The sequence below is a fragment of the Cricetulus griseus genome, chromosome 3 (genome assembly GCF_003668045.3).
Source record: "Cricetulus griseus strain 17A/GY chromosome 3, alternate assembly CriGri-PICRH-1.0, whole genome shotgun sequence".
Taxonomy (NCBI): Eukaryota; Metazoa; Chordata; class Mammalia; order Rodentia; family Cricetidae; genus Cricetulus; species Cricetulus griseus.
The window spans coordinates 101,194,933-101,220,472 of record NC_048596.1 but is presented as its reverse complement, the minus strand read 5'-3'; the positions used below and the strand labels follow the sequence as shown (position 1 = coordinate 101,220,472).

At 48.1% G+C, this 25,540-nt stretch overlaps 1 protein-coding gene across 6 annotated transcripts; it reads right to left on the bottom strand.

Moving 5' to 3' along the window:
• Nucleotides 1-12,018: 12,018 nt before the first annotated feature.
• Tsku (tsukushi, small leucine rich proteoglycan) lies at nucleotides 12,019-23,523 on the bottom strand. 6 transcript variants are annotated; one of them, XM_027407715.2, is made up of 3 exons: nucleotides 23,372-23,482; nucleotides 14,891-14,999; nucleotides 12,019-14,470 (listed from the first exon to the last, which is right to left on the bottom strand). In XM_027407715.2, the coding sequence occupies exon 3, from the start codon at nucleotides 14,460-14,462 to the stop codon at nucleotides 13,398-13,400; it is 1,065 nt and encodes a 354-aa protein (XP_027263516.1). In that variant the 5' UTR covers nucleotides 14,463-14,470; nucleotides 14,891-14,999; nucleotides 23,372-23,482; the 3' UTR covers nucleotides 12,019-13,397. The 6 variants fall into 6 exon arrangements, with proteins under 6 accessions (XP_027263516.1, XP_027263519.1, XP_027263515.1 ...); XM_027407718.2 differs by lacking the exons at nucleotides 14,891-14,999; nucleotides 23,372-23,482 and adding exons at nucleotides 21,575-21,648; nucleotides 22,423-22,638; XM_027407714.2 differs by lacking the exon at nucleotides 14,891-14,999 and having other exon boundaries at nucleotides 23,372-23,523.
• Between the last annotated feature and the right edge of the window lie 2,017 nt (nucleotides 23,524-25,540).

The following is a 25,540-nucleotide window of genomic DNA, read 5'->3' as shown; positions in this document are numbered from 1 at the left end:
ACATGTCCAGCCAGGGGACTGTGGTCTGTCCCTTCGCCACTAGAAGCCAACCTCTAGGACATCAGGTCCTTTTGGTCACTCCTATCTCCTCCGTACCCATCCCTGGGTCTGGAACAGGACACACTCCGACATCTATTTATTAGAGGAAGCTGGATTAATATTTTTCAGATCAGTTTCCGTTCAAAGAATGAAAGTTCTTGTGATAGAGGAAACTATGTGAAGGTAATGGAGTTCCTGGTAACTCAGAAAGCCGCTGCTCATCAAATGCGTGCTTCCGAGTTTGCCCTCCGCTCTGGACCTGTGGGATCCTCCAACTCACTTCTTGCTTCCACCAGTAGGAGTCCAGGAAGAGAGAAGAACGGAGGAGGCCGGGAGCTTCCACCAGAGTAGGAATCACAGCGCCACCTGGCGGATATTCTCTCTATGACACGCTTAGCAAGCTGCTCCCAGTCCCCGCCCTCTCAGACCAGGGGAACCGAAATCCAAGTCCTGACTGCACAGTCACTTTTCGGCTCCTTCATGAGCTGGGGAGCCATGGGCCAGGACTGAGAGTGGCCTATCCCTGGGTGCTGTGCGGTCTCTGCCAAATGCAAGGCTTTGAAAGCCGGTAAGGGAGGCATCCAAATCCACAGAGAGCAGAACCCACCCATATCTCCCCCAACCCCTTCTGCCTTGAGCCATGAGTCACCCTGAGAATCCTGTTGCCTTTGTCTTAGAGTTTTACTATTTTTGTCATCTCTCACAGGTCCACTAGAGAAAGGGTTTACCCCTAATGAGTTAGCCTCCTGCCAGGTTTAAACAAGTGCTTTTAGCCCGCCTGCCACCTACACCATCATTTTAGCTTCCTTTATCCCTTCTCTCATCTTCTTTCCTTCCTTCCTTCCTTCCTTCCTTCCTTCCTTCCTTCCTTCCTTCCTTCCTCTCTCCCTCTCTCTTTTTCTTTCTTTCTTTCTTTCTTTCTTTCTTTCTTTCTTTCTTTCTTTCTTTCTTCCTCCATGTCAACTGAAATCACTCGAAGGAGAAAAGAGAGCAGTTTGGGTGGGGGCTGGTGAATTCCTGCCCTGCTTTCCTCACTAAAGGTTGTGTAAGATCTGTGTGAGCTTCAGCTTCAGCTATGCAGCAGAATCATCTGGATCTGCTTGTTCAAACACATTTCTCATCCAGAGCACAATGCATTGCTTTCTTTGTGTCTTTCTCAAGGGGCTCCCAGACCCTCAGTTTGGGATGAAGCATCAGCATAAACTAGTCTCTGTAGACTAGTTTACTCTTCAGCGGAGGGAGGCACTCCTTCAGAGCCTGTGGGCTGTGGGTGGGGAGTGCACAGGGCACACACTTATCACCAGTAAGAAGAGAGCAGAGGCAGCTGTAGGCCAAGGGGCTAGGAAGCAGAGGTGAAGTTCACTGGGGTCAACTGCCCTGGCCCAGCTTCAGACTGTGGACACACTTGCTGCCTGAGACTCTTAGTGTCTGTCCTGGAGAAGGGGAGAAAAAGAGGTCAGGGAGAGACTCCAACTGGAGAGGAACTCATACAGATACTGGAAACCTCAAAAGTTTGTTTCTTTCATTTATTTTTATTTATTTTTAAGTATAAAGTGATCTTATAAAAATTAGATTTACTCATTTCATTTTATGCGTGTTTTGCCTGCACATATGTGCATGCATCACACGGGTACTTGGCACCCTTGACGGTCAGAAGATGGCAAAGAATCACCTGGAACTAGAGTTATAGGTAGGTGCTGGGGGGTCCCTGGTCCTCTGCAAAAGCAACAAGTGCTCTTAACCACCGAACCATCTCTCAGGCCCCTCTTTCCTTTATTTTTTAGATTTCTTTTTATTTGTGTGTATGTGCACAAGCATTCAGGAACCCATGAAGGCCAGAAGACATAAGATCCCCTGTTGGAGTTATAGGCGGTTGTGAGACACCTGACATGGGTTCTGGGAACTGAACTCCAGTCCTCTGCAAGAATAGGAAGCACTTCAACCACTGAGACATCTCTCCAATCCTGAAAAAACTGGTTTCTTCCCCCAAACTTTCAGTACAGCTTTGGGAAAGCCACTAAATCTATCTAGACCCCCCACCTAAACACCAGTAACTGATGTGTTTATTCTCTCCCCAGATATGTATTCCACTACCTGCCTATATATCAGGCCTGAGTGTTAGGGACCCTTTAGGGACTAACGGCTGATGGTCTTCAGTATATCGTGGAAACCGGACAAATAACTATAAAATAAATGTGATGAGCATCACCCTGCTGGGAGGAGGTGGCATGGAAGCTGAAGAGGGAAAGGTAGGAACTGATCAGGCTGGAAGCACTCACTACCCCTGCACTCCAGGCCTCAGTGGCCATCTTCCTTCACAACAAAGGAAAGGTCTGTGTAGAAGCCATCCCTGAACACAGAGCACTGTCCACCACTTCTTTCTCCAGGCTCAAAGGTCACCCTCATGGGTTTTGGAGTGTGAGACAAGCTGAGGGAGCGTCTGTATGATCAGAGAATATTTAGAGACGGAACTAAGTATGACTTCCCTGTAGTCTGTGGAAAGCAGAGAGGCTTTGACTGTGCCTGGATGCTCTGGAAGTGCCACTGGGTTCTGACAACTGCCCCACACCCACACCCGTGCTCACTTGCTCTTTGTCCTGTCCAGCTCCCTTTAGTCCCTCTGGATGTTCCCAGCTACAGGAAAACATCCTGGGATGGTGAAGACAACCAAACAGAACAATGGACTCTGGTCAGCATGGCAGGCAGAGGAGACGGGCAGGGAGGGAAAACCAAGGGAAGGGGTGGTAACAGGTGCTCTGTCTGGTGTAGGGGTAGGGAAAGATTGAGCCTGAAGGGTGGTTGTGATGCAAACATGTATGTAGAGGTGAACTTGCAGCTGAGTTGGTTCTTGAGACACTTAAAACCATCAGCCAGGTATGGCTCCTGAAGATGGCAGCATTCCAAGAGCACATCTTTTTCACTTAGAATTCTCTTTGTATCTTCAACCACTCTTATCCCATGGCTACATTAACAGGAGTACAGGAATGTGGCAGCAGTCTGGGGGCCTGTGACGAGAGTTGAATTCATTATGAATTATGCTAATTCAGCATCAATTGAATCAGCCTAGAACAACAGCCATGTTACTTGGCTTTGAATTTGCAGTAGGGCAGAGATCAGCTGGTTGGTTCTTTAGCATTTGCTGTCATTGGCATGAATTCAGTTAGGGTCTTTAACTTGCCTAGAGAGAAACTGAAGTTTCTCTTTCTCTTCATGTAGTCTTGGGGCCTCTCTATATGTTCTAAGTAGACTTTGTACATGGCAGCCCAGAGCTCCCAAGATGGCAAAATTGGATCTGTTGTAGAATAATCTTTTTGTACACTGTGGAGATGTGTCATTCAGATTAGTTTAATAAAAAGCTGAACAGCCAATATCTAGGCAGGATTTTCAGGGCAGAGAGGAAGCTGAAAAGAAGGCAAAGATGTCAGGGAGATGCCAAGAGACACAGAGCAAACAGCATGGACATTACAAAGTAAAGGTAATCAAGCCACATAAAAGAACACAGATTAATAGAAATGAGTTAAAAGTTATAAGAGGTAGTTAGAAACTAGCCTAATCTATCAGCTAAGCTTTCATAATTAATGAGAAGTCACCATGTGGTTATTTGGGAGCTGGCTGGTGGAACAGAGAAAGACACATAATAAATGGCGTCCAACATATTTCCACATGAGACCTGAGAAAGCTTTTAAAAAGTTCCCAAACACACAAAAACAAAGCCAAAAGCAGCTTCCTAGTCCTGTAGTCTCTCACTCAGGCTACCATCCAGAGATGTGTTTCTGGGCCACTGACTGCAGGCTTGAACTGTCAGCACCATGAGCTAAGCTGATCGGTGGTTTAAGTTTTGCTCATGCAGACAGAAAAGGTACAGACGCACACAGTAAAGCAGGTTCAGATGAGAAAACCTTTAAACTGGTTACAGTGTGTATAGCAATGTGCACTGGGTGGAAGGAAGGAAGGAAGGAAGGAAGGAAGGAAGGAAGGAAGGAAGGATAGACAGTCATAAAAATAGTTTTAAAATAATAGTCTTTAAAGACAGAAGTAAGGTAATAATAATAATAATAAAAGAATAAGTAGAGATGGGAAATACACAGGGAGTCTGGATCCTGTATGGTGTTTTATTGTATTGACTTTAAATTTTTTGATTGCCGATGAGCAAATAATAACTGCTGAGAGATATTAGATAACAAAAAAATCAACTCATATATTTTTAAAATGTCTAAACTTCAAAACAGAAGTAAAAAATGTTACATTGGAGAAGAGGTTATGCTTTTGTTTCCACAGAAAATGAAAGGCTGTGGATATATTCAAGGCTGATAGAAATCAGATTTGATCAGGGAAAATCTCACTTCCAAATCCTGGCTATAGACATAAAGAAATAAACCTAAAAAAAAACTACAAGATAGTTGAAATATATTTTACCTTCTCAAATATAAAACAAATAATCTTCTTTACCTGGCTTGGGTACAATGCACATTCCATGCTTGTGTTAGTGCAGATATATATGCTACCTTGAAAAGTTTGTGTGTTTTCAAAAGAAGGTGACCAGACACTAACGAAAATGGGTGGCCCAGGTGATCCAGCCTCTCAGAGTGCTTCTATTGCAGTTTCCTCAGAGTTCTGCATCCAGAACAGCTTCACGACTACTGGCTGAGATGGTCCAGCCTCGAAGACTACTCAAACCAGAACTTTAGATAAGCCTTGCATTATCCCATCAAACAGAGACTGGACAACAGCTAGCTCCCCCAAGACTTGACCATCATTTTTATTTTTTTCAGGGTCCCTTAAAGATGTCAGCACTCCCAGACAACAGGAAGCCATCTAGAGAAAGCAACACCCACATTCCCAAGAGATGGGGTGGGTAGTGTTTGGTAATTCAGTTGGTTATGGATGTTTTTCATTATTTAGGAGGTTTTGTTACAAGCTGTTATTGGTCATGGTAAAAAAAAAAAAAACACTGAACAAAGGAGATTAGATTCAAGGATGTTTTTCTAAAAGGAAAAAGGGGATTATAGTATAGAAATGATGTGATGGGATACAAAGGTGCATTGTTGAGTCTATTTTTGAACAATCACCAGTCTCAAATAGTTTACATTGGTATGGATTTTTGTATATTGATAAAATTAAGGTTATTTTTGTTATACTGTATATATGTTTCTATTCTTGTTTAAGGTATTGTACCTATACAATGCAAAGTTCTTGTCCCTGAAAGCTATTTAGGATAATAAAAAAATACAGGTTAGTAGTTAGTCATCTATAACAATCAAACTTATAATCATATTAGGTATATTTTTAAGGTCAATCAGAGACATATTTTAGATAGTTGGTGATCTTTAAACACTTCAGAGACATACAGAATATGGAATTTTAATGTTTTAATATCATAGGGTTTTTCATGACTGTGAGACATGTCTGCTCCTGGGAGCACCAATCTACTTCATAAAAGGATGATGGGCATTGAAGAACCTCCATATGGAGTTTGCTTTCTTTGTGGCAAAAATTAGTCACTGGACAAAGAAACTGCCCTTGCCTCAACTGCTGACAGTGTGCTGTCCAAACTGAACAAGAAGGACACAAAGGAAAGCGTCTGCTGACAAGGTATGACCATCCTTCAAAATTCCTGCTTCACAGAAAGTCTGTCAGATATTTTAGGCCTACAGGATGAAAGTGGCTGCCCCAGCACTGCAGAGGAACCTTTGGTGACTGTCCAGGTGGACAGATGTCTCTGCCATTTCTTAGTTTTGGTAATTACTTTCTCTGTACTTCCTGTTTACTCAAGTAATATTTTATTCTTCTTGTGTCTCTGATGGGAAGTGAAGACTAGATAGTTATAATTACAGTTTTCCTTGTTGCCAAACTCAGAAAAGAAACTTAGATAAACTTAGATGTAAAGTTTATAAGATTGAGAGACATAAAATCTTAAATTGTGTATCTAAAAATGTTTTTAGTTTTAAGATAGTAATACAAGTTATAATAAAAATAGTTTAGGTACAAAACTTTAAACTCACCAAGGTAAGATAGATAGTATTTTCTCCAAACAAGCCAAATACATACAGACTGGACATTGTGGTGTGTGTGTGTGTATGTGGGGGGTGTTGAGACAGGGTTTCTCTGTGGCTTTGGAGGCCATCCTGGAACTAGCTCTTGTAGACCAGGCTGTTCTCAAACTTACAGAAATCCGCCTGCCTCTGCTTCCCCAGTGCTGGGATTAAAGGCATGCACCACCACTGCCAGGCATGAATGTAATTCTTACTTGATAATTGTCCTTATTGTATATAGTTTTATTTGTTAAAGGTAATACCTTTCCTTTCTATTTAGACAATACCTAATAATTGTTCTTATTGTATATAGTTTTACTATGTTAGAGTTAAAACCTTTCCTTTTTATTTAGACAAAAAGTGGGAAATGTTGTGGAATAATCTTTTTGTATACTGTGAAGATTTGTCATTTGGATTGGTCTAAAAAAAAGCTGAACAGTCAGTAGCTAGACAGGATTTTAGGGGCAGAGAGGATGCTGGGAAGAAGGTGATGAGAGGGAGATGCAGAGCAAGCAGCCTTTACAAAGTAAAGGTGACCAAGCCATGTAAAAGAACATAGATCAATAAAAATGGGTTAATTTAAGTTATAAGAACTAGTTAGGAACTAGCCTAAGCTATCAACCAAGCTATCAGCCATGTGGTTATTTGGGAGCTGGCTGGTGGAACAGAGAAAGACTCGTAACACAAATCCTCTTAAGATTTAGGTTTTATGCTGAGAGTGGTGGATAGTTTGCCTAGCATGTGCAAGGCTCTGGGTTCAATTGAAACTTTAAAATAAGTAAGTAAATAAAAAAGACTTATTATCTTGCATTTAAAGTACATTGCCCTGACCTGGGCATGGTGTCATATGCCTACACTCTCAGCACTCAGGAGGCTGAGACAGAAGGAACTCCAGGCCAGTATGAGTAAATTATAAGGTGAGGCCCTGTTTCAAAAAATGAAACATGGGCTGGCAAAATGGTTCAGTAGGTAAAGGTGCTTACTGCCAAGTTTGACAACCTGAACTCTATCCCTTGGACCCACATGGTACATGGGGAGAACCAACTCTTGCAAACTGTCCTCTGATGTGTGTGCACACACACAAACACATAAATTTAATTTTTGAAAAAAAAACAAAACAAAGTAAAAATACACTGTCCTAATCAAAGCCATAGGCTCAGCCCAGATTAAAGATGAGTGTGAAGGCCCCATTGTGAATACCAGAGCTTGGGTTTCCTGGGACACTAGTTTGATGAGGATATCTCACTGATAGTAGAGAGACAGTATAGGAATGTGACCCTGCCTTCCCACCACCTTCTTTGTGGGCCTTGCCCTCTTGTCTCTGGTGTTTTTACCTTAGAAAGTGTCTCTAGGGAATAACACCCTTTGATAGTGGGGCAGACACCTCTTTGGCCCCACAAAGCAGCATGTGTCCTACTTGTGGACTTACCCAGACATTTCATCACTATCCCGAAATACACTCCTGAGCCCTTGCCCATCATGGAGGAGCCTCTGGCAACTGACATCACTTAAGTCAAAGAGAAATGGCGATTTTCAGGCACAAGGTGAAACTCTTCAAAAGGAAAAGGATAGGGTTTCCCACTTACGGTAGCTCTAGCCCCCAAGCCCAACCAGGAAAGTCCCTAAGGATGGCATTTCTTCCCATGTTATCTCCCCTGGGGGCTGACAGTCCTAAGGAAAAAAAATGGAGCCAGAAGAGGAGGAGCAGAAGAAAAAAAAAAGCTTATCTATCCAGTCAAGGTGTATGCAGAGGGAACTCAAAAGAAAATATAGATAATATTTCATGGCTGTAGCATTTAGCTGCATTGTAAGCACCATGCTAAGTGTTTGCCCACAATGACTTTCCTAGGAGGAGCTACCATATCTCTGTTTTACAGACAAGAGACTATGACTAAAAGACTGGGTAGGTGACTTCTTTCCTCAGGACTCAGCAGTGCCAGATTTTAAGGCCAGATGGCCTTCTGTATCCCAGGAGCTATTACTGAGGTGTCCCAAGTCACTGGCTTTGCTTCATTAGGGAACCCAGCTTTTTCATTTTAAGCTCAAAGTGGGGCTTTGCAGCCTTCATCTTAGCAGGACAGTCAAGGCCTCACTCATCACTCCACTTAGACACTGCTTCTAAGAATCCATTAATTAGAAAATCATTCTTAGCTTGATCCTTCAAGTTTCCAACCAGCATCTCTTCCTCTGTCTGTGTCTTCCTGTATCAATGTCCATAATTATCGTATACATGGCATAGATACACACATATATACACCAAGAAACGTGGCATATGCTTTTCTTCCCAGTTTGGAACATTTTGCCTAAGGAATATGTGAAATAAAATGACAAATAGTGTTGGGAATTAGAGACTAAACACAGGAGGAATTCCCCCTCCAAGCTCAACAAACACAGTCGTCTCCATAAATACAATCAGTAGTACTTACATAAATAAGAAAAACCAACAGAGGTACATGACTTAGCTGAATGCTCACCCTGCTGCTGCTGCTGCTGCTGGAAGGTACACAATGGACAGATGTGACATGCTGAACACAGAGCATAGTATCAATTGCTACCTGGGACACTGGGAAGCAGTATATGGCAGACATGACCTGCATTGGACACCTTCCATTTGTAGATACTGGCCATGAGTGGACTCACTATTGATAGGATAAACATTTTCTCCCCGGTGCATGTTAGCCAAGAAGGAATGTTGACCCTTGATGGGCTAGGCCACATTAGCCTCCGATGACCTCTACTGTCATGGAAGATTAGGTATGAGTGGACTTCACACAAAGTGACAAAGCTACTGCCTTTTACATCCTTGGTGGTCTTGTCCAAATAAGTGGCCTGCAAACTAGTCTGATGGCACTCAGATGGGAGTTTCTGCCTCTGCCACTCTTTCCGAGAGCTGTTTGGCCATGGCAGTATGGAGGAACAGGGGGTGGGAGTGTGGCTACTTGGAGAGGGGAATTCCTGTTTGGAAGATCCCAATGGGCTCCTTTTTTTTTTTTTTTTTTTTTTTTTTTTTTCGAGACAGGGTTTCTCTGTGTAGCTTTGGAGCCTATCCTGGCACTCACTCTGGAGACCAGGCTGGCCTCAAACTCACAGAGATCCTCTTGCCTCTTCCTCCCGATGGGCTCTTTGAACCACACTGTGTTCTATCATCCTATTCAACACTAGGCAAGCTGTTGGCTTTCTCTGCTAATGAGGCAATCAGAGCCCAGAAAGAGATTCATGGATTGTGGGACCTTAAAAGGGCCCTGTGTGGTAGAAAATTAATAATAATCTATGTTTGGGAAGGAATTATTTAACTTGTATTGCATTATTTTTATTTCTATGAATGACAAAAAAAGACAAAACATAAGTTACGTAGTTAAGAAAGAGACCTGTTTTTGCTGCTGATTATTTAGCATTAAACCAGTTCTTTACAGAAAAAAAAGGGGCCCTGTGCTTGCCATCTTGAAATTCTTAAACATTCTGAATAACAGACCCACCAGTGGGCATTGCACCTTGTGTCCAACAGATTGTGTAGCCAGTTCTGCAGCACAGAACCCTGGCACCCAAATCTGTGCCTTTAGATCTCAGTCTTACATATGTGGAAAGGGGCCAAGAGAAAAGTCTATAACTTTGACCTTGGCCTTTTCTGCTCTAGGGTCTAGACTCCATGGTCCAACAGGATCTACTTAGCTGTGCAATCTCCCTGACTAATTTGCAAAAGAGAAAAAAAACCGCTTTAATCCAATGGTGTTTGGTGTCTCAGAGCACCCTCCTCCTCTTGGATTCTGAGTGTAGTGGTCCCACTCATGAGCAGTGATAGGCAAGGAGGGAATGTGGTACCTGACAGATGAAGCCAGCCTTGGGCTGGCTTCCTCATTTGTATGGTGACAAAGTACTCGGTGTGGTTGTAAGGAGAGGACAAAGGGCACTTCTGGGCACCTTAATTTGTGACTGTCATAGTTTTTGATTCTGCACAAACGTGACTTCATTCCCTCTTCTTGTGAACTCTCGTTTTTTTGTTTTTTTTTTTTCTTTTCAGGCTCAGGTAAGTCACACATTAGTTTGTGATGAATCCAGAATTTTTTTGTGATGAGCCCTATGATTTCAAAACAGAATCTTAGCATAAAATTGGGGACTGAATATTTTTAACGCCCTCCTCCTAGGTGTCTGGGTCTCCAGAAGGAGGATAAGACCCTGTGAGTGTTTCTGGATGGTGGGAAGCAGAGAACAGCATTCCCGGCCTTGCTCTGTCGTGTGGGGTGTGTGGCCACCAGGTGGTGCTGTGGGCCAGATGCCTCCCCAGAAGCACCACAGGGGAAAGGCTATGTTGAGTGTTCTGATGTCTCAGGTTACAGGATGAGGCTGCAGTTTGGTGTCTGTGACCCCCCATCCTCACCCCAGAAGGTCCATCCCTGGTCCATTTTTATTTATTTTTTTATTTATTTTTAATTTCTTTCATTTCATTTTCTTTCTTTTTTTTTTTTTGGTTTTGTTTTGTTTTTTGAGACAGGGTTTCTCTTAGGCTTTGGAGGCTGTCCTGGAACTAGCTCTTGTAGACCAGGCTAGTCTCGAACTCAGAGATCCGCCTGCCTCTTCTGCCTCCTGAGTGCTGGGATTAAAGGGGTGTGCCACCACCACCGGGCTTGTTTTTTGTTTTTGTTACTGTTTCTGAGACAGGGTCTAAAGCAGCCCAGGCTCACCTCCAACCTTGCTGCCCCAGACCTTCATAAGAGTCATGGTCGTGGCTCTGCCTCAGGAGTGCTGGCATCTCTGGTGTGCACCACTGGCCCCTGCTCCAGTTGCAGCCTAAGTGCTGAGCTCTGTCTGTACATCCCTCCCCCCCCACACCCCAGGTTCTGTCCCTATCTTTAAAATTCCCATGTGTGGACAGGACTTCATAGAGAGCTTGTTTCAAAAACAGAATGCGTTCAACAAGCAGGGCTTTGGGAGGGCCCAGGCCTATTGGGTGACAGTACCATACTTCCCTCACTCCTACATTTGAAGGCTTCCTGCCTGGTATACAGGGCTTCCCTCTTCACCTGAGTAAATCTAGGGAATGGCACCCTTCCGCCTCAGCTCTTTCTGCACAAAGTCCAGAACATTCCAACAATGGGCATTCACCCAGGGAGTTAGATAATCTTTCCAATAAGGTCACCATGGGAGATTATCAACTAGAAACTCTGGACTCTGTGCTACTGACCCCTCACCCATGACCTTTCCTAAGTGCCGGCCTCCTTGTTCTGGTCTACTCATCATGAGCTATGCAGGTCCTCCACAAGGCTTTCACTGGCTTTGGACTTTTCTTTAGGTAGGGATCCTGTTGTGTCCCACAGGGTAGGGACTCCAGCTCAGAGCAGTGCCTGGCACAGAGCAGCATCAGCAACAGATGGCTGCTGGTGGTGATGGTGGTGGTGGATGTCTCCCTAGGCTGCCCACTCAGAAGAACTAACCTGTTGACAAAAAGCCCACACGAAGCTGGAAGTGAGCTGTCACTGAAATGTGCCATCACTAGAAGTATACAAACAGGAGTTAGGGTACCACAGCAGCTTAATGCCAATGATGGCCAAAGCTGACAGAAGGGAGTTGAGGGAGACTTTGGGAACACTTCTAAGGCACATTAGGAACTGGATGTCCTAGGTGAGAAAGAGTTGAGGAGTAGGGCAAGGACAGAGTTTCACAGTTACAGCCTGAACTGTCACAAGGGTGTGTCAGGGCCTCAGGGCTGAAGATGCACGGATGGTGGATGGAGGTGAAGTGACATGTTAGGGGGTGAAGAAAGTCAACAGGGTACAGGCTATATGAGAGGTTAGCCTACCCAAGTAACTGTCTCTCATATGTTGTCATACACACCCGATTCTGGAAGATTCCTGGCCTTTTCAGGGAGAATAAGCTGCCCAAGGTGGGGTCTAATTTATTCTTGTAGCCCCAATCGAAGTTTAGCAATTATCAGCAAATTCTGGTTCAATGATGGGATGGAAAAAACTCTTCTATGTATTTATTAAACCAAGGACCAATCAGGGGCTAGGCTGGGCCGGTGTGGGAAGACAGAGCTCTCACTGCCTTGTGAGCATCCCTGGGGCCAGCCCCAGTGCCCACATGGTCACTGATAGCAGACGGCTTCTTTCCCAACAACCCCAATATATTTCCAGAACAGTCTTAGAAAAGTGAACAAATACATTTATCGTCGTCTCCATCCCCGGCCAGCAGAGGTGAGGGTTAAAAATGACAGCTCATTAAGAAAAGGCAATGACTCTTATAAAATGAAGATGAAGGAAAGAGTCCAGGGCTAGAGAGCTGAGATGTCACCTAGGGGATAACCATAATGTGATGGGAAACCCTGTCTCTTTCTGCCAAACTTTTGGAGGATTAAGTGGGTCTTTAGGCTCTGGCCCATGGACACCAAGTCCACAAGTCCCCTTGCAGCTCACAGCCAGATAGCCACAATTGCACTGACCTCTTAGGAAGCATCTTGAAACAGGGTCTCTAGGGAAAATGTGCAAGTTTCCAGTCTTGATGCTAGGGGACTCCCCACCCCACAATAAGAAACTGACAGGCTTGGGACTGATATATCTCAAGCTTCCTGAGGCTCTGAAAGGTAGAATGACTTTGCTCATACCATAAGCTGGCCATTAGACCTCTGTGACCCTGTTGTTGCTGCCACTGGGCATAATGGGAAAGAGTACAGACCATGGTAACAGGTCATCCAGCAAGGGGAGAGGATGACAGAGAGGAAAGTACACAGCCCCCAATCTCAGCGGGAGGCTGGCTCTTCATACCTCCAAGACCCCAGGTGAGCACGTTTGCTGCTCTTGGTCCCATACTCCCATCTGTCCTCCAAGGAGGGTGGATTTGATTTTCTAAGTCCTTCTATACTTAATAGTCTACCCAAGATTCCATGAGAAAAGGAAGAAGTAGGCCTCATAGGTCTCATAGGCCCAGACACTGAGCTCAAAGGAGCCGTCAGCTAGAGGACCCGAGGCAGCGTCTGTGATGGTATTGCCCGCCCACCTACCACCCTCTCTCATCATGGTCAGGTCAGTCCAGGCAAAAGGAAGGCACTTAGGGACAACTGGGGCAGGGCTCAGGAAGGGACCAGAGTCTGGTTTGGCATCAAAGTCCCTCTGCTCATAGTTCTGGGAAATGAGCCATGGAGACAAATGGGTAGATTTTGTTACTGGGTATAGGCCCCAGGTACGAAAGCTATCCCTGGCCCACAACTTTACTGAGATGCCATCACCTAGGCCTGTAGACTCTGCACAGGCATTGGCATATTAAAATATAAGTTAGTCAGGACCTGAGCAAGCCCAGGGCAGCAGTCTGTCAAGTGGCTCCAGGCCACACCATTTGTCACAAGATGTCTGGGCCCCTGGCTGCAAATTCCTGGGTGTCTCCACAGTGTAGGACTACCTTAGGGCTGGAGCCAGGTTGCCGAGGGTATGCACCCTCCCGCACCAGGCGCCGGCACTGCACATCTTGGCCTACACTAACACTTTGTAAAGCAGGGAGGTGATGGAGCAGCACCTCAGGTACGGGTACCAGACTGGTACCCGACAGGTCTAGTTCCTGCAGCAAGCCCAGGCCTGAAAACACCTCAGCTCCTGCCCACTTGAGCTTGGGGTTGCCTGACAAGTCCAGGACCTGCAGGCCTGGGAGCTCACGGAAGCCATGGGGTGCTAACTGGAGTACACTCTGTAGGCTGGCCAGTGACAGGTGGGTGAGGCCTGCCATCCCCATGAAAGCACCAGGGTTGATGGTGGCCAGAGGGTTCCCATCCAGGCTCAGGTAACGCAGGGGAAGGTCTCGGAGATCGGGCACAGTGTGGAGCCGGTTCCAGGCTAGATTCAGGCTCTGAATGGTAGGTACAGGCAGACTGGCCCTGGCTGGATGGGGGAGCAGGCGGTGGATAAGGTTGTGGGAAAGGTCTACGTGCAGTGCCCGGCCCTGGCTGTGGGTAGAGAAGGCAGATATCGAGACCTCCCGTAGTCGGTTATGGCTGAGGTTGACGTCACTCAAGGAGGAGCTGGTGAAAATCTCAGCTGGCAAGGCTGCCAGGCCATTGTGGCTGAGGTCGAGCGACTCCAGGTAACGCAGGCGGGAGAAGGCAGTGGGCACGATGCTGGTGAGCAGATTGTGACTGAGATCCAGGCCAGCCAGTGTGGTATAGCCTGGCCCTGCCAGCACTGACTCATTCACGGTCTCTAGCCGGTTGGAAGACAGGTCCAGATGGGCTGTGTCCAGAGGGATGGGCACAGGCACAATGTGGGGGCCCAAGCTGCTGCAGTCCACTCGAGTCAGGCTGAAACTGTCAAAGAGGCCAAAAGTCTCTTCCTCACACTGGCATCCAGGAAAACATGGCCGAGTTGTCTGTCCTCTGCCTATGGCCAGGAGCAGCACCAACAGGGAGGACAACATGGTGGCACCTAAAAAGAGAGCCACAGGTGAGGGCTGGTATGTGTACCGTACACTCTTAACCTGACCTGTAGTTCACAGCACACATGCAGGGATGCAGCTGGGGGTCATCACAGCTCCTGGCCTTCTGGAACACCCCTAACTCTTAGTCCCTATTTTTGTTTTTTTCTGGCCTCAGTCTCCACCTTTGCATGGTTAAGGGTATTAGGCCAGGTGAGTGGATTTCCAGCTGGGAGCATCAGATTCAAGTAGTCTGCTCTGATTGAAGTAAGGGTACCCAGACATCTTACTGTGAAACCTCCTGGAACAGATGGTCTCTTGGCTGGTTTTACTATATCTGCTGATCCAGGGCTCAGAGACTGCTGGAGACCCAGGTATGATAGAGAGGAGCTCACAATACAGGGGTTGGGTTGGGGGGGGGCTTCATTCACCTTGGCTGAAAAGATGTCACAGGCTGGGTGCTGTATTGACTGCTTCAGAACATGGTCTCCTCTAATCCTCACAACTCTGCCCTCTACAAGGCAGAGTCCTGTCCTCCATCTGAGAAGAGAGAACTGAGCCTTGAAGGGCTGGGAACAAGCATGGATACAGCTAAGCATGGTGGTGCCAGGTGGAGTAGATGCAAGAGCCCAGGATCCTTTGCTGCCAATGGCAGGGGCTGAGCCCACTCTTCCTGCAGTGACTGCCCTTACCCCTTCCACCTTAGCTGGTTCTGCAGTAGCATCTTCCCTTTACTCAAAGACCCAGTGTCTAGACTCTCAGAAATGCTTGTGGGACACCCGCCACCCGAAGCCTCTGCTTTCTTGCCAGTGCCCTACTCCCAGCTAATAGCTGGCTCACCTCTCTGCCCCCTCCCCTTTTAACTGTGAAAAGCAGCTGACTTGTTACCCCGTGTGCAGAAGAAGAAACGGAGGCTCAGAGAACAAGGGCCTTGTTACCAAACTAGCACAAAACAGGGCGGAATTAGACCTAGGCCTGCTCAGTTCTTCTGTCTCAGTCTGCTGCCTCCAGAAGGCCTGGTGAGTAGTAGAGCAGAGCTCAGGAGGAGACCTCATAGACATATGTTACAGCTCAAGTCACCCAATCCTGGACCTCAGTTCCTTCTGTGAAATTACAACAGAAGCCATTACATATTCCTGACACTATGTGTATGCTGTCATATCTAAGGGTTGCATTGGTCCACATGAGGCATACTCAAGGTTTGTGTTCATGTCTATTGAAAGTCTTGCGGTGCAGGGGCAGGGTGGTTTTAGCATGAACACCAGAGGGTTATGCAGTGAGGACCTCTAAGTGGGCCCCTACCCTGTTAGGCAGTCATTCAGGAAACAGAGGGCTCTTCATTGGGTGGCCTTCACTACTGCCTGTCTCCCTTCTGTGGGCCTCCAGAGAAGAAAATAGGGTAAAGTGGGAGGGGGGAGGACCTGCCCACCTTCTAGACTGGGGGTAGGGGAGCAGCTGGGTAGCATTACCGGCCCTGCATGAAACTTTAAAGGGGCAGCCACTTGATCTGGACGCTGGCTCTGTCCTGAGCCAGGGAGAAGTGGGGTTGGGCTCTTCTCCACTACCCAACCCTGGGGCCTTTTTGCCCACCCCTTTCTTTTGCAGAGACCAATTCAAGGGTTAAACCCTGTCCAGGTGCATCCTGGGCTTGGTCCCAGCCAAGGCAGGACAGAGTGTTCCAATGTTTGCACCAAGAAGAAAATATTAAGTTGCTCCAGGCCCCTTTGTTTCCTCAGGGAGCTCTTCAAGAGTTCATTACCACTAACCCTACCCACCCTGCCCCCCTCAAGCTAAGCAGATCTGCTCTTACCCACCCTGCCTGGGGGTTTAAACAAACACCACAAAGGGCCTGGGATTACCCTTTGGTTCCCAGAGGTGATTATACAATGTGTCCACAAAATGCCAAGTTGCTTCTCCTGCTTGCTAGCTTATATAACCCACCAAGCAAACACAGCCCAGATGTTTCTCTCTTCTAGGCCCCAAGCCTGTACTCCACACAGGACAGCAATGTCTGTCCTGCCAGCCTCACACAGTCCGAAAAGCCCTGCACACTGCGTCTGTGAAGAGGTGACCACATCCTGGAATGTCTCATGCTGAGATAAAGGGGGCAGGAGTATAGGTGCAGTCCCACCTGGGCAACATGACTGATTATGCACCAGGCCAGAGCCTTGCTCTGCTGTGCCATGAACATCTCCCAGGGCCCCTGCTGTCATACTCAGGCCCTGGGGAACTCTAGTAGGAAGTGACAGCCAGCCTCTCTCACACAGTCCTCGACTTTGCCCAATGAGACCAACTGTCCCATCCTCGTTAAAAGATCCAAAGAGTCACTTGCTGATCTGTGATTTGGGTGCACTACAGGGAAGATGAAAGGGGAGGACAGTCCTTCAAAGAGCTTCTGTAAGGACTGGAGATAAGTCCCCCTATAGGGGACATGGTCAGTACAGCCAAGACACTGACAGATACACAGCGTGAGCTGCTGTCTCTCTCCAGACTAGATGCCAGACTGAGTGCCCCCTCCCCCATCATGCTTCACCATACTCCAGGATGCTGATAAGAAAGCAACAGAGCAACTGTGTCAGGACAAGTACCGGGGGAGTCAGGACCCCTAGATCATCCTCTCTGAACCTCTGTTTCCCGTCTCCACAATAAGAGGTTTAGTACCAACACTAGAGTTACAGGATTTTAAAGCTGAACAAAGCACAAAGCATGGGGCTAAGCCTTGTCAGGGTGAGAGTGCATGAGGATGTCAGAGCCCCATCCCCATTCACAGCAAACACATTAATATCTTGAATCCAGGAGGCTTAAGCTTTTGAGACTTTCAGTTTTATTTCCAGGAGTTTGATTTCCTCATCTGTGTAACAGTACTGATATTGCCCAGCCTCCGGTCTGGGACCTCTACTCTGGGAGAAAGTGCAATGCAGACATGCAGATGGGCAGCCACCCAGGGATGTCTGGGGAGGAGAGAGATCACTAGGTCAAGAGAAGATCTTTTCTACAAACCTTGCCCCGCAGATGAAAGACATCCAAGGATCAAGAGAACAAGGCAAGATACTTCACAGAGCTCTGGTGTGGAAGACAGCAGATCCTGTGAGGCCAGCCATGAGCTATTTAGAGCCCACAATGTCAAGTCCACATCGACTCTAAGGAAAAGTATGCTGTCTACTTGTGAGGCCAAGCATGAATGGTGTGAACACTATGGGCCTGGCAGCTCCAAGAGGCTCTCTCCATGTCACATCCCAAATCTGCCATGAGACAGAATTGGCCATATCACTGCCCTCAGGATTGTTTGTAAAACTACAGAGATCATCTTCTCCCAGACACAAAGCCTCTGGAAGTTGGAGATGCCATTCTCCCTTTCCTGCCTGAATCCCCACAGGGATTGAACCCTCTTTGTCATCCGGGTAGCAGCTTCTCTAAACAGTCCGCTGTTGTTCACACCATCCACAAACACAGAGAATTCCAGGCTTTTGAGCTGCAGAACCCTTGGAGACGATGGGTGACTGAGGCCCAGGGGTGGGCAGTAATGGAAATGCAATGGCAGAGTCAAGCCCAGTTGCCGGGACCCACCACCTCACACTGCTCCTTGCATCACACACATCTACCCGGCCGTCCCTGCCTGGCCAGTGGAACAAAGCAGTCTCTGTCCCCACAGGCTCTCCCCCACCCCTCCCTCCTGGCCTCTCACACCTCAGGCTACCAATAGGCCTCCTTTAGAGGCTACTGAGAAAATTCAAATTTCAACCATAAAGCGAAGCATGATGGGAGCAGCGTGGGACAGAGCATCTCCTTCTTAACCTGTGTTTCCTTCCCTAACTGGGGTCGATGCCAGACCTGGTGGCAGGAGGCAGTGACAGAGACTCAGCAAGAAGCCATGTGGGTTTGGCTATTAGACTTGGGACAGGCTGGGAATCCAGGCCTGCCTACTGGAGTCTCAGAGTCCTCCAGGGACAAGAAGTGAGGGCTGTGGAAGACGCAGTGATGAAGCACTCTGCTTCGTAAGGACTTAGTCCCCAGTGGTCATGATTTTCTCAACTTCCTGGAGGTTTATCTTCATGTCTCTTTCCACCCAGCTTCCTACAGGCAGAGCCAGACACCCAGCAGATCCCTGGTTCACACTGACCTCTCAGACATACTGCTGGTGTCTGCTAGCGAGGCCCCCACCACCCATCTCTTCTGTAGATATCTCTCTGGGACTAGAGGCTGGAGTCCAGGCACCTCCTGGGCCTGCTTGCCAGAGCACACAGTGACATAACATTTCTAACCTACAAAACTTCCTAGCTTCAACATGAAACCTCTGGCACAGGAGCCAGGTGGGCCGGGGGACAGTTTCAGGTTGGTCCAGTGCCCAGCACCCACCTAGGATGGGCCTTTGTATCAGCCAGCCATTCCTGCATCTCACTCCATTCAGTCATGAGCACACCGATAGCAATGAAATCCACGGGGAGAAATTTCAAAGCATCCTGCCCACCAACCACTTAGCTCTGGAAATTAGACCTAGAATTTTGGGGACACACTCAGAGCCTCCAGGGCTGGCTTTCTCTACTGGATCGATATTGCAAGCACATCAGCTCCCCGCTCGAGTCACTGCTGCTTCACAACAGTCCTTAACTGTGGGGATTATTATCCCCATTGCACAGGTAAACAGCAGCATGCTATTCAGCCAGGTAACAGAGGAACCAGACCTAGACATGTTAGCTCCAAACCCACACTTGGCCTCAACTTAGAAACAGGGAGTGTGGACAGGCACTTAGAACTGGTAATGCTGGGCTGTAATGACATGTTTACCTGTCTGTCCTCTATGGGCAGGGAGGGGGAGTTAGGGTTTTTTTATTTTTTTCCCTCTGAATCAGATACTATATTAAGATATACCAGGTATTGGCCGGGTGTAGTGGTGCACATGCCTTTAATCCCAGGACTTGAGAGACAGTAGGAGGAGGCTATCTGTGAGTTCGAGGCCAGTCTGGTTCACATAGTGAGTTCCATGGAAGCTGGGGCTATATAGTAAGACCCTGTTTCAAAACAAAGAAGCAACCAATCAACCAAATAAAAAAGTCTAAAAGATATAGCAGGCACATAGATGGCAATGCTGTCACCAAAAGACACCTCAGCCTGTCCTGCAAAACCAGGAAGTTAGATGGTATTGCACTAGTCTTACAGCTGTTTAAAGTATCTAGAGAGGTTCAATGATTTGTCCAGGGTCACCAGGGCCAATGAGGAGACAAAGGCTGGACCCAAGAATTCTGAAGCTAGCACCTTCCTTCATGGCTTCCTTCATGACATCTTTGGTACAGGTGGGGACTGGAAGTTCAGCAACCTCCCACCCAAAGAGTATCATCTACAAGGATATAGACAAGGCCTCAACCGCTATTTTCTCCTTCCAGTTGATCTTTGGAAAAAAAAGTCAAGCTCCTACCAATCTGAAACAGCACATGAGAACACAGGGAGAGGCTGCATGGGGCAGAAGAAAGGTTTTTCAGACTGGACACCAACCTTTCAGGGTTCCATTGACTGTGAGGACAGAGTTGGTTCTGTGACATGGAGGGAAGCCTGGTGCTGCTCCCACTTGGACCCTGATCTGATTACTTAGGGGAAGCAAGGACTCAGCTTGATGGCACCAGTGGGTCTCATGTTCAGTCCTGTTCAGTCCTGCCTCTGTGGGTGACCGAAGGGTCAGAGAAGAGATGCTAAAACACACAGGATGGAAAGCCCAAAAGCCATCCTTGGAGGCCTGGAATCTGTCAATGTCCCATCCAGGGCACTGACCAAGTTACCCTGGGATCTGGAAAGGTCACAGAGGCCAGAGGAGTTGGAAGCAGTAGTGCTGCCTATGGTCAAAAGAGAATTTGGCATCATAACAGCAGTCACTCCTGGGCAAGTAGGTCACTGTCTTTTCCTGGGCAGCCACTTCACCCTACTTGGTCAAACTCAGGAGACCTCTGTAGCCACCTAGCCTCTGGTCTCCACCTCTAAACACTGCTATAGCACTAAATAACCACCATGCTGGGCACCAGAATATAGACAGCTTCCAACCAAAGACCAAGACCCCACCATTGTGCCCCATCTAAAACCCATTCCACAAAGACAGCCTCTCAGGCTAGATGCCTATCACTCCCCAGTGACCTCTGCCTTTGTATAGGCTATTTGTTTTGACAATGATGACAAAGCCCCCCTGCCCCCCGCCCCTGCCACTTTTGTCTTCCACAAACTCTTACTTGTTTGATTAAAAAGCTACCTGTTCTATGAGGCCTTCCCAGCCTAACTTGGCCCTCATCCCCCAAAGGATCACTGGGCTGTAGCTGTCTAAGCATGTGTCCTGCTCTGTTGTAGATATTAGCATGGGGTGGGGGTACCTAGAGGAGTAAAATGTCAGGGCAGAGATGCCTCCTTTTGCTTGGGTGCTCCTAGAACTCAGAGATTGGCTAGTGGTAAAACCAGGTTTAAGATCGGAGTCCATGCTCTTTCTGCCTCCACTGTGTTCACACAATATAATCAGACACCCTGAAAGCATCTCAATTTATTAGTTCATGCAGTGATCTGTCATGCTACTTAACATTCACAACACATCAATCAGTAACTCCATTTGAAGGAGGCTAAGAACTTCAGACAGGTGAATGACACAGTGTCCCAGAGTAGGGCTCCCAGACATTTTGAATGAAGACATGAAGTATCTTGTCTTCAGATAGATCCCCCAGGCCCCAGCACCATCCAAAAGCCATAGGACGGCTTTGGAATGACCAACGCCACCCTTTCCTCCAGCAGCTCTCTGCATACAGTCTCAAACTCCAGCTCAAACGGATACTCACTGATTCAGCCTCTGCCTCCCCTTCCAGCCTCTGAGTAGCTCCTATCCTCAACACCCAAACCTTGCACCCTGACACAAAGACAAACCACCTGTGTGCTGTTTCCAGAACACAGAGCCCTGCATGTATTGTGGGAGGCCCTTCCTGGCTCTGCTGTGTACTGGAAAACTTCAAAACCCTAAGCAGAGTCATTTGCTCCACCATGTCCCATCCCATGGTCCCTCCTATGGAACCTGCTTTGGCAGGGGACTTCCAGGGTGGGCTCAGCGATCTCTGGAAGTATCCCAAATCCCTGAGAAAGGATGGTGAACTCACCCAATCACATCGCTCTGCTTTGTGCCAGAAGTAATGATTAAGAATACTGGTCTGGACTCTGTCTCTTGACCAGTCTGTCATGTGAAAGATAAGTAACATCAGCTTTTTGCCTTTCATGGGTCAGTGGAACAGGGTGGGTGGAAGCCCTGTGGACTCAAGTTCCCCAGGATGGTGCATTCCAGCCTTCTCTTCCTAGGAACAAATTAATTCCTGGCAACACAATAGTTTCCAGGCTCTGGGATCACAAGGGGTGATCACAAGGGTGTCTAGATTCATTCTTTCAAAAGGAAGGACTAGAAACGAAAAGGAAATTGGCCATCCTTGTCTCTCTTTTTCCAAGTTGGTGGCCATCTTACTCCCTCCCTCCCCCCACATAGTACTGGGCAAAGTTCTTGGTTAAAGATTGGGGTGGAGGGCTGGAAAAGAAGTATTTGGCTTATCTTTGCCACCCAGGATCAAAAGCTGAGACAGGACGGAGCCCCTCCCACTCCGGGGCCTTTGCAAGTCTAGACTTATACCAAAGGATGGCATGGAGCAAGGAAGGATCTAAGTTTGAGTCACCTCTGGGCCCGGCCAAGTGTGGGTGGGTGCTGCTCTTAACTAAGCTCCGGATGCTGGTTACTACCACTGCGCGCTCCGCTCAAGCGGCAGCGGCAGCGAGGAGTTCTCACCCCATCCAAACCGTGACTAAATCTCAACGGGGCTGAGCAACACGCTCCTTGCCCTACCGTGGGTCACTAACTATCCAGTTGGAAACTAGTGTGTGCAAGCCTCCGCTCTCCCCACAACCTAACCGGGACTAGGGATCGAGAGCAGGCCGGAGGCAGGCAAGCCGTGGCCTTTCTCACCTATTGGATCGGAAGGTTGGTCCCCTCACTCTGGGGTTCGGGTAAATGCAGAGGGATACTCAAAACCAAACAAGTCTCTCCACCAAGCTGGCAGGTTTCTCGGTCCACACTCTGTCCCAGAAGCGGAAGGCAGGCAACTGCCAGCAACGCGCTACTCCTGAGTCTCCAGCCTCAGGCCGGAGCCCAGACCAGGCGCGTCCCTCCCTCCTCCCTCTAGGGTCCTGTGAGGGTGTCCAGCACGCTCCGCCCAGTCCTGGCCCGGGCCAGTCGCCAGGCACTGGGATTACCCCCGACCCACCAATCCTGTCCCTCCCCCTCGCAGCTTGAAGGACCTCCGGAGGTGAGAGAGAGGAGGGCTGCCAGCAGGCGTTGCTGGAGGAACCCGGAGAAAAGTTTGAAGCCAAGTAGGGGGAAACGGTGGACAGCAGGGGAGCGGGGAGTCGGGACAGCCCAGGCCCTAGCGCGCACACATGCCCCACGGACACCCAACCCAGACACGTCGACAGGCACAGACCACGTATGCGGACACACGTGGAGAGCCCACCGGCCCTCACGACCAAACGGAGGCTGTGAAAAACGGGGACACTGGCGCGAGACAGCCATGCAAAGCCACACACACACAAAGGCACAGGCAGATGCTGGCTTCTGAACCCAAATCCATAAAAGACCCACTACCGTGAGATGCACGTGTTCTTACAAAGACCCTGGAGGCGCCGGCCCACGCCCACGGCCCCCAGGCAGAGCCTTTGTCTCCTGAAAGCCCTCTCCTCTGCTCCCCACACCCGGCGCTGCTGTGGCCGGGTGTCCCGGAAAAGTTGAGGGGCCTCGGCGGGACCCGGACCCGCCCCTCGCGCCGGCCGGTCCACGGGATGGGGCGGCGAGGTTGGACTCAAAGACTCCAGATCTCCGCACGCACGCCGATCTCTTTGCGCCTCGGGACAGCACCCACCTGGCAGGTCCACAGCTGTCGCCTCGGCACGCTCACCTAGGCGGCCCGGCGCTGGCCGGTGGGCCGGCGCTTTTCTCCGTGCCACACGTCCCGCCCCAAGTCCCCGCCCGCCGCCGGGCTCCCCTAGCTGGGCACCCAGTGACTGCTGCGGCTCTCGGCCAAGAGGCTCAGGGAGCGTCGTCAAAGTGCAAGTCTAGTGGGTCGCTCTAGCAGCCCAGCCCCCGCCCGCCGGCGGAGCACGGGTTCCACCCTAGGGAGCGTCTCAAAAGTGCGCGGTTCCCTCCCACTCCACCAGGCCTCTCTTCCAGCTTCCTGCAACCCGGATCCCTGCCCCCTCTGCCTTCCCCCTTTGCGCGTCCCAGTAATCTCAGCAGATGGCCGCTGGGTCGAGAACATCTGGAGGTCACTGGAGAGGGAGGGAGGGAGGGAGGGAGGGTGTGTGTGTGTGTGTGTGTGTGTGTGTGTGTGTGTGTGTGTGTAGAGGGAGTCAAAGTTAGTTAGAATGGGTGGATAAGGGTTTTCGCTCAAAGTCTCTGCCCTCCCATTAAAAAAAAGTTTTTAAAAGAGTCTAGAGCCATTAATGTGTGTGTTTGACAGACAGACCGACAGACAGACAGACATACAGAAAGGAGAGCGAGCTTAAGCAGAAAGCTGTCAGACAGCAAGTGACAGAGAAAGCAGCAGACATAACAGACTTATTTTTTCTTTCCTGGAGGGAAAGTCAACTTCTGGCTGCATTTCCAAGAAGGGAAACTGCTCTATATAGTAGCAGCTTAAGTCTTCCCCTCCCTCTGCAGCCCATCCTCTCCAGCTGAAATTTATGCAAAAACATACATACATACATACATACATACATACATACATACATACACACAATCCCAACCTCCAGAGGGGGCACTTCCCGATAAAGGGTTAGTGAGAGGTTTGGTATTGGTTCTGGACCTCCCAGGAACTTGCCACTTTGGAAAGGGCCCCTAGGCAGGGGAAATCCAGCAATGTTGCCCTGCCATGGCTCAGGCTTGTTGCATCCAGTCTTTTTGTTTCTTTCTTCTTTATTTAAAAACAAAATCTTTGCTTGGGCTGTGTGTGTGTGTGTGTGTGTGTGTGTGTGTGTGTGTGTGTGTGTGTCTGAGGAAAAGAGAGTTCTCGGTCTGTAAAATCAAACTCACACTCAGAACAAAGTGGTTGTTCAGACCCTTGCCTTGCTCACAGTCATAGAGTGACCCTGGGGACTCACCTGGGCTGAACCCTGCTAGTTAAGGGGAGGGGGACAGTAGTCCATGTCTGTAAGTTTCCTGTTACCCCAGTTCTGGTGAGACAGAGGCAGAACAACCCCATTTTTAGACAGTCTATCTACAGAGTGAGACTGTCTTAAAGAGCCAAAGAAGGAAAGAAAAAAGAATCCCATCATCTGGGCTTGGAAATAGATCTTTGGGGGATCTTCTCACTGTGGCCTCGTCTGAGATTGCATCTGTGTGGGTCACCCTTCCAGCTGGGCTGCTGGAACCTCCTGGGAAGTCTGAACTCTTCTTCTTATAGAGTGGGAATACAAGAGAAATGGTAGGTACAGGGTTGGTGAAAGAATTCACAACTAAATCAAAGTAGAAAAAAAAGTTTATTGAACACAAGGGGGGGAGACAAAAAAAGAACTGTCTGCAGTTACCCTCTTTCTTATAAAAAAATTAAAATTATATTTATTTCTTTGTGCATGGGTGGGGTAATATACCTATATGTGTGGAGGTCAGAGGACAGCTCATGGGGTGTCAGTCTCTCCTTCTACCATGTAGGTTCCAGGGATGAAACTCAGTCACCAGGTTTGAAGGAAAATTCTTTTACTCACTGAGCCACCTCACCAGCCTACTATCTTCTTTGGCTAGGATGAACCATTATACAATTCCCATCATTCTGTTCCTACCATCTACAAGAATAACAGTTCTGATTGCTCAGTATTTGATGCCAGAAGGAAGCTGACTTTAGAGAGAGCAACTCTGTGATCTTCTGTCAAGGTTAATTTTGATAGACTATTTTCACTTGATGGGAAAGAGTATGGTTTAGGGTTTTAATTATCTTGATGATCATTAATGGCTTGGTGGTTGGTTTCTGAGATGTAACATACTGGGCAAGATAATGCATCTCAGGGCCTAATGAACATCTATCTGAAGGAATGGC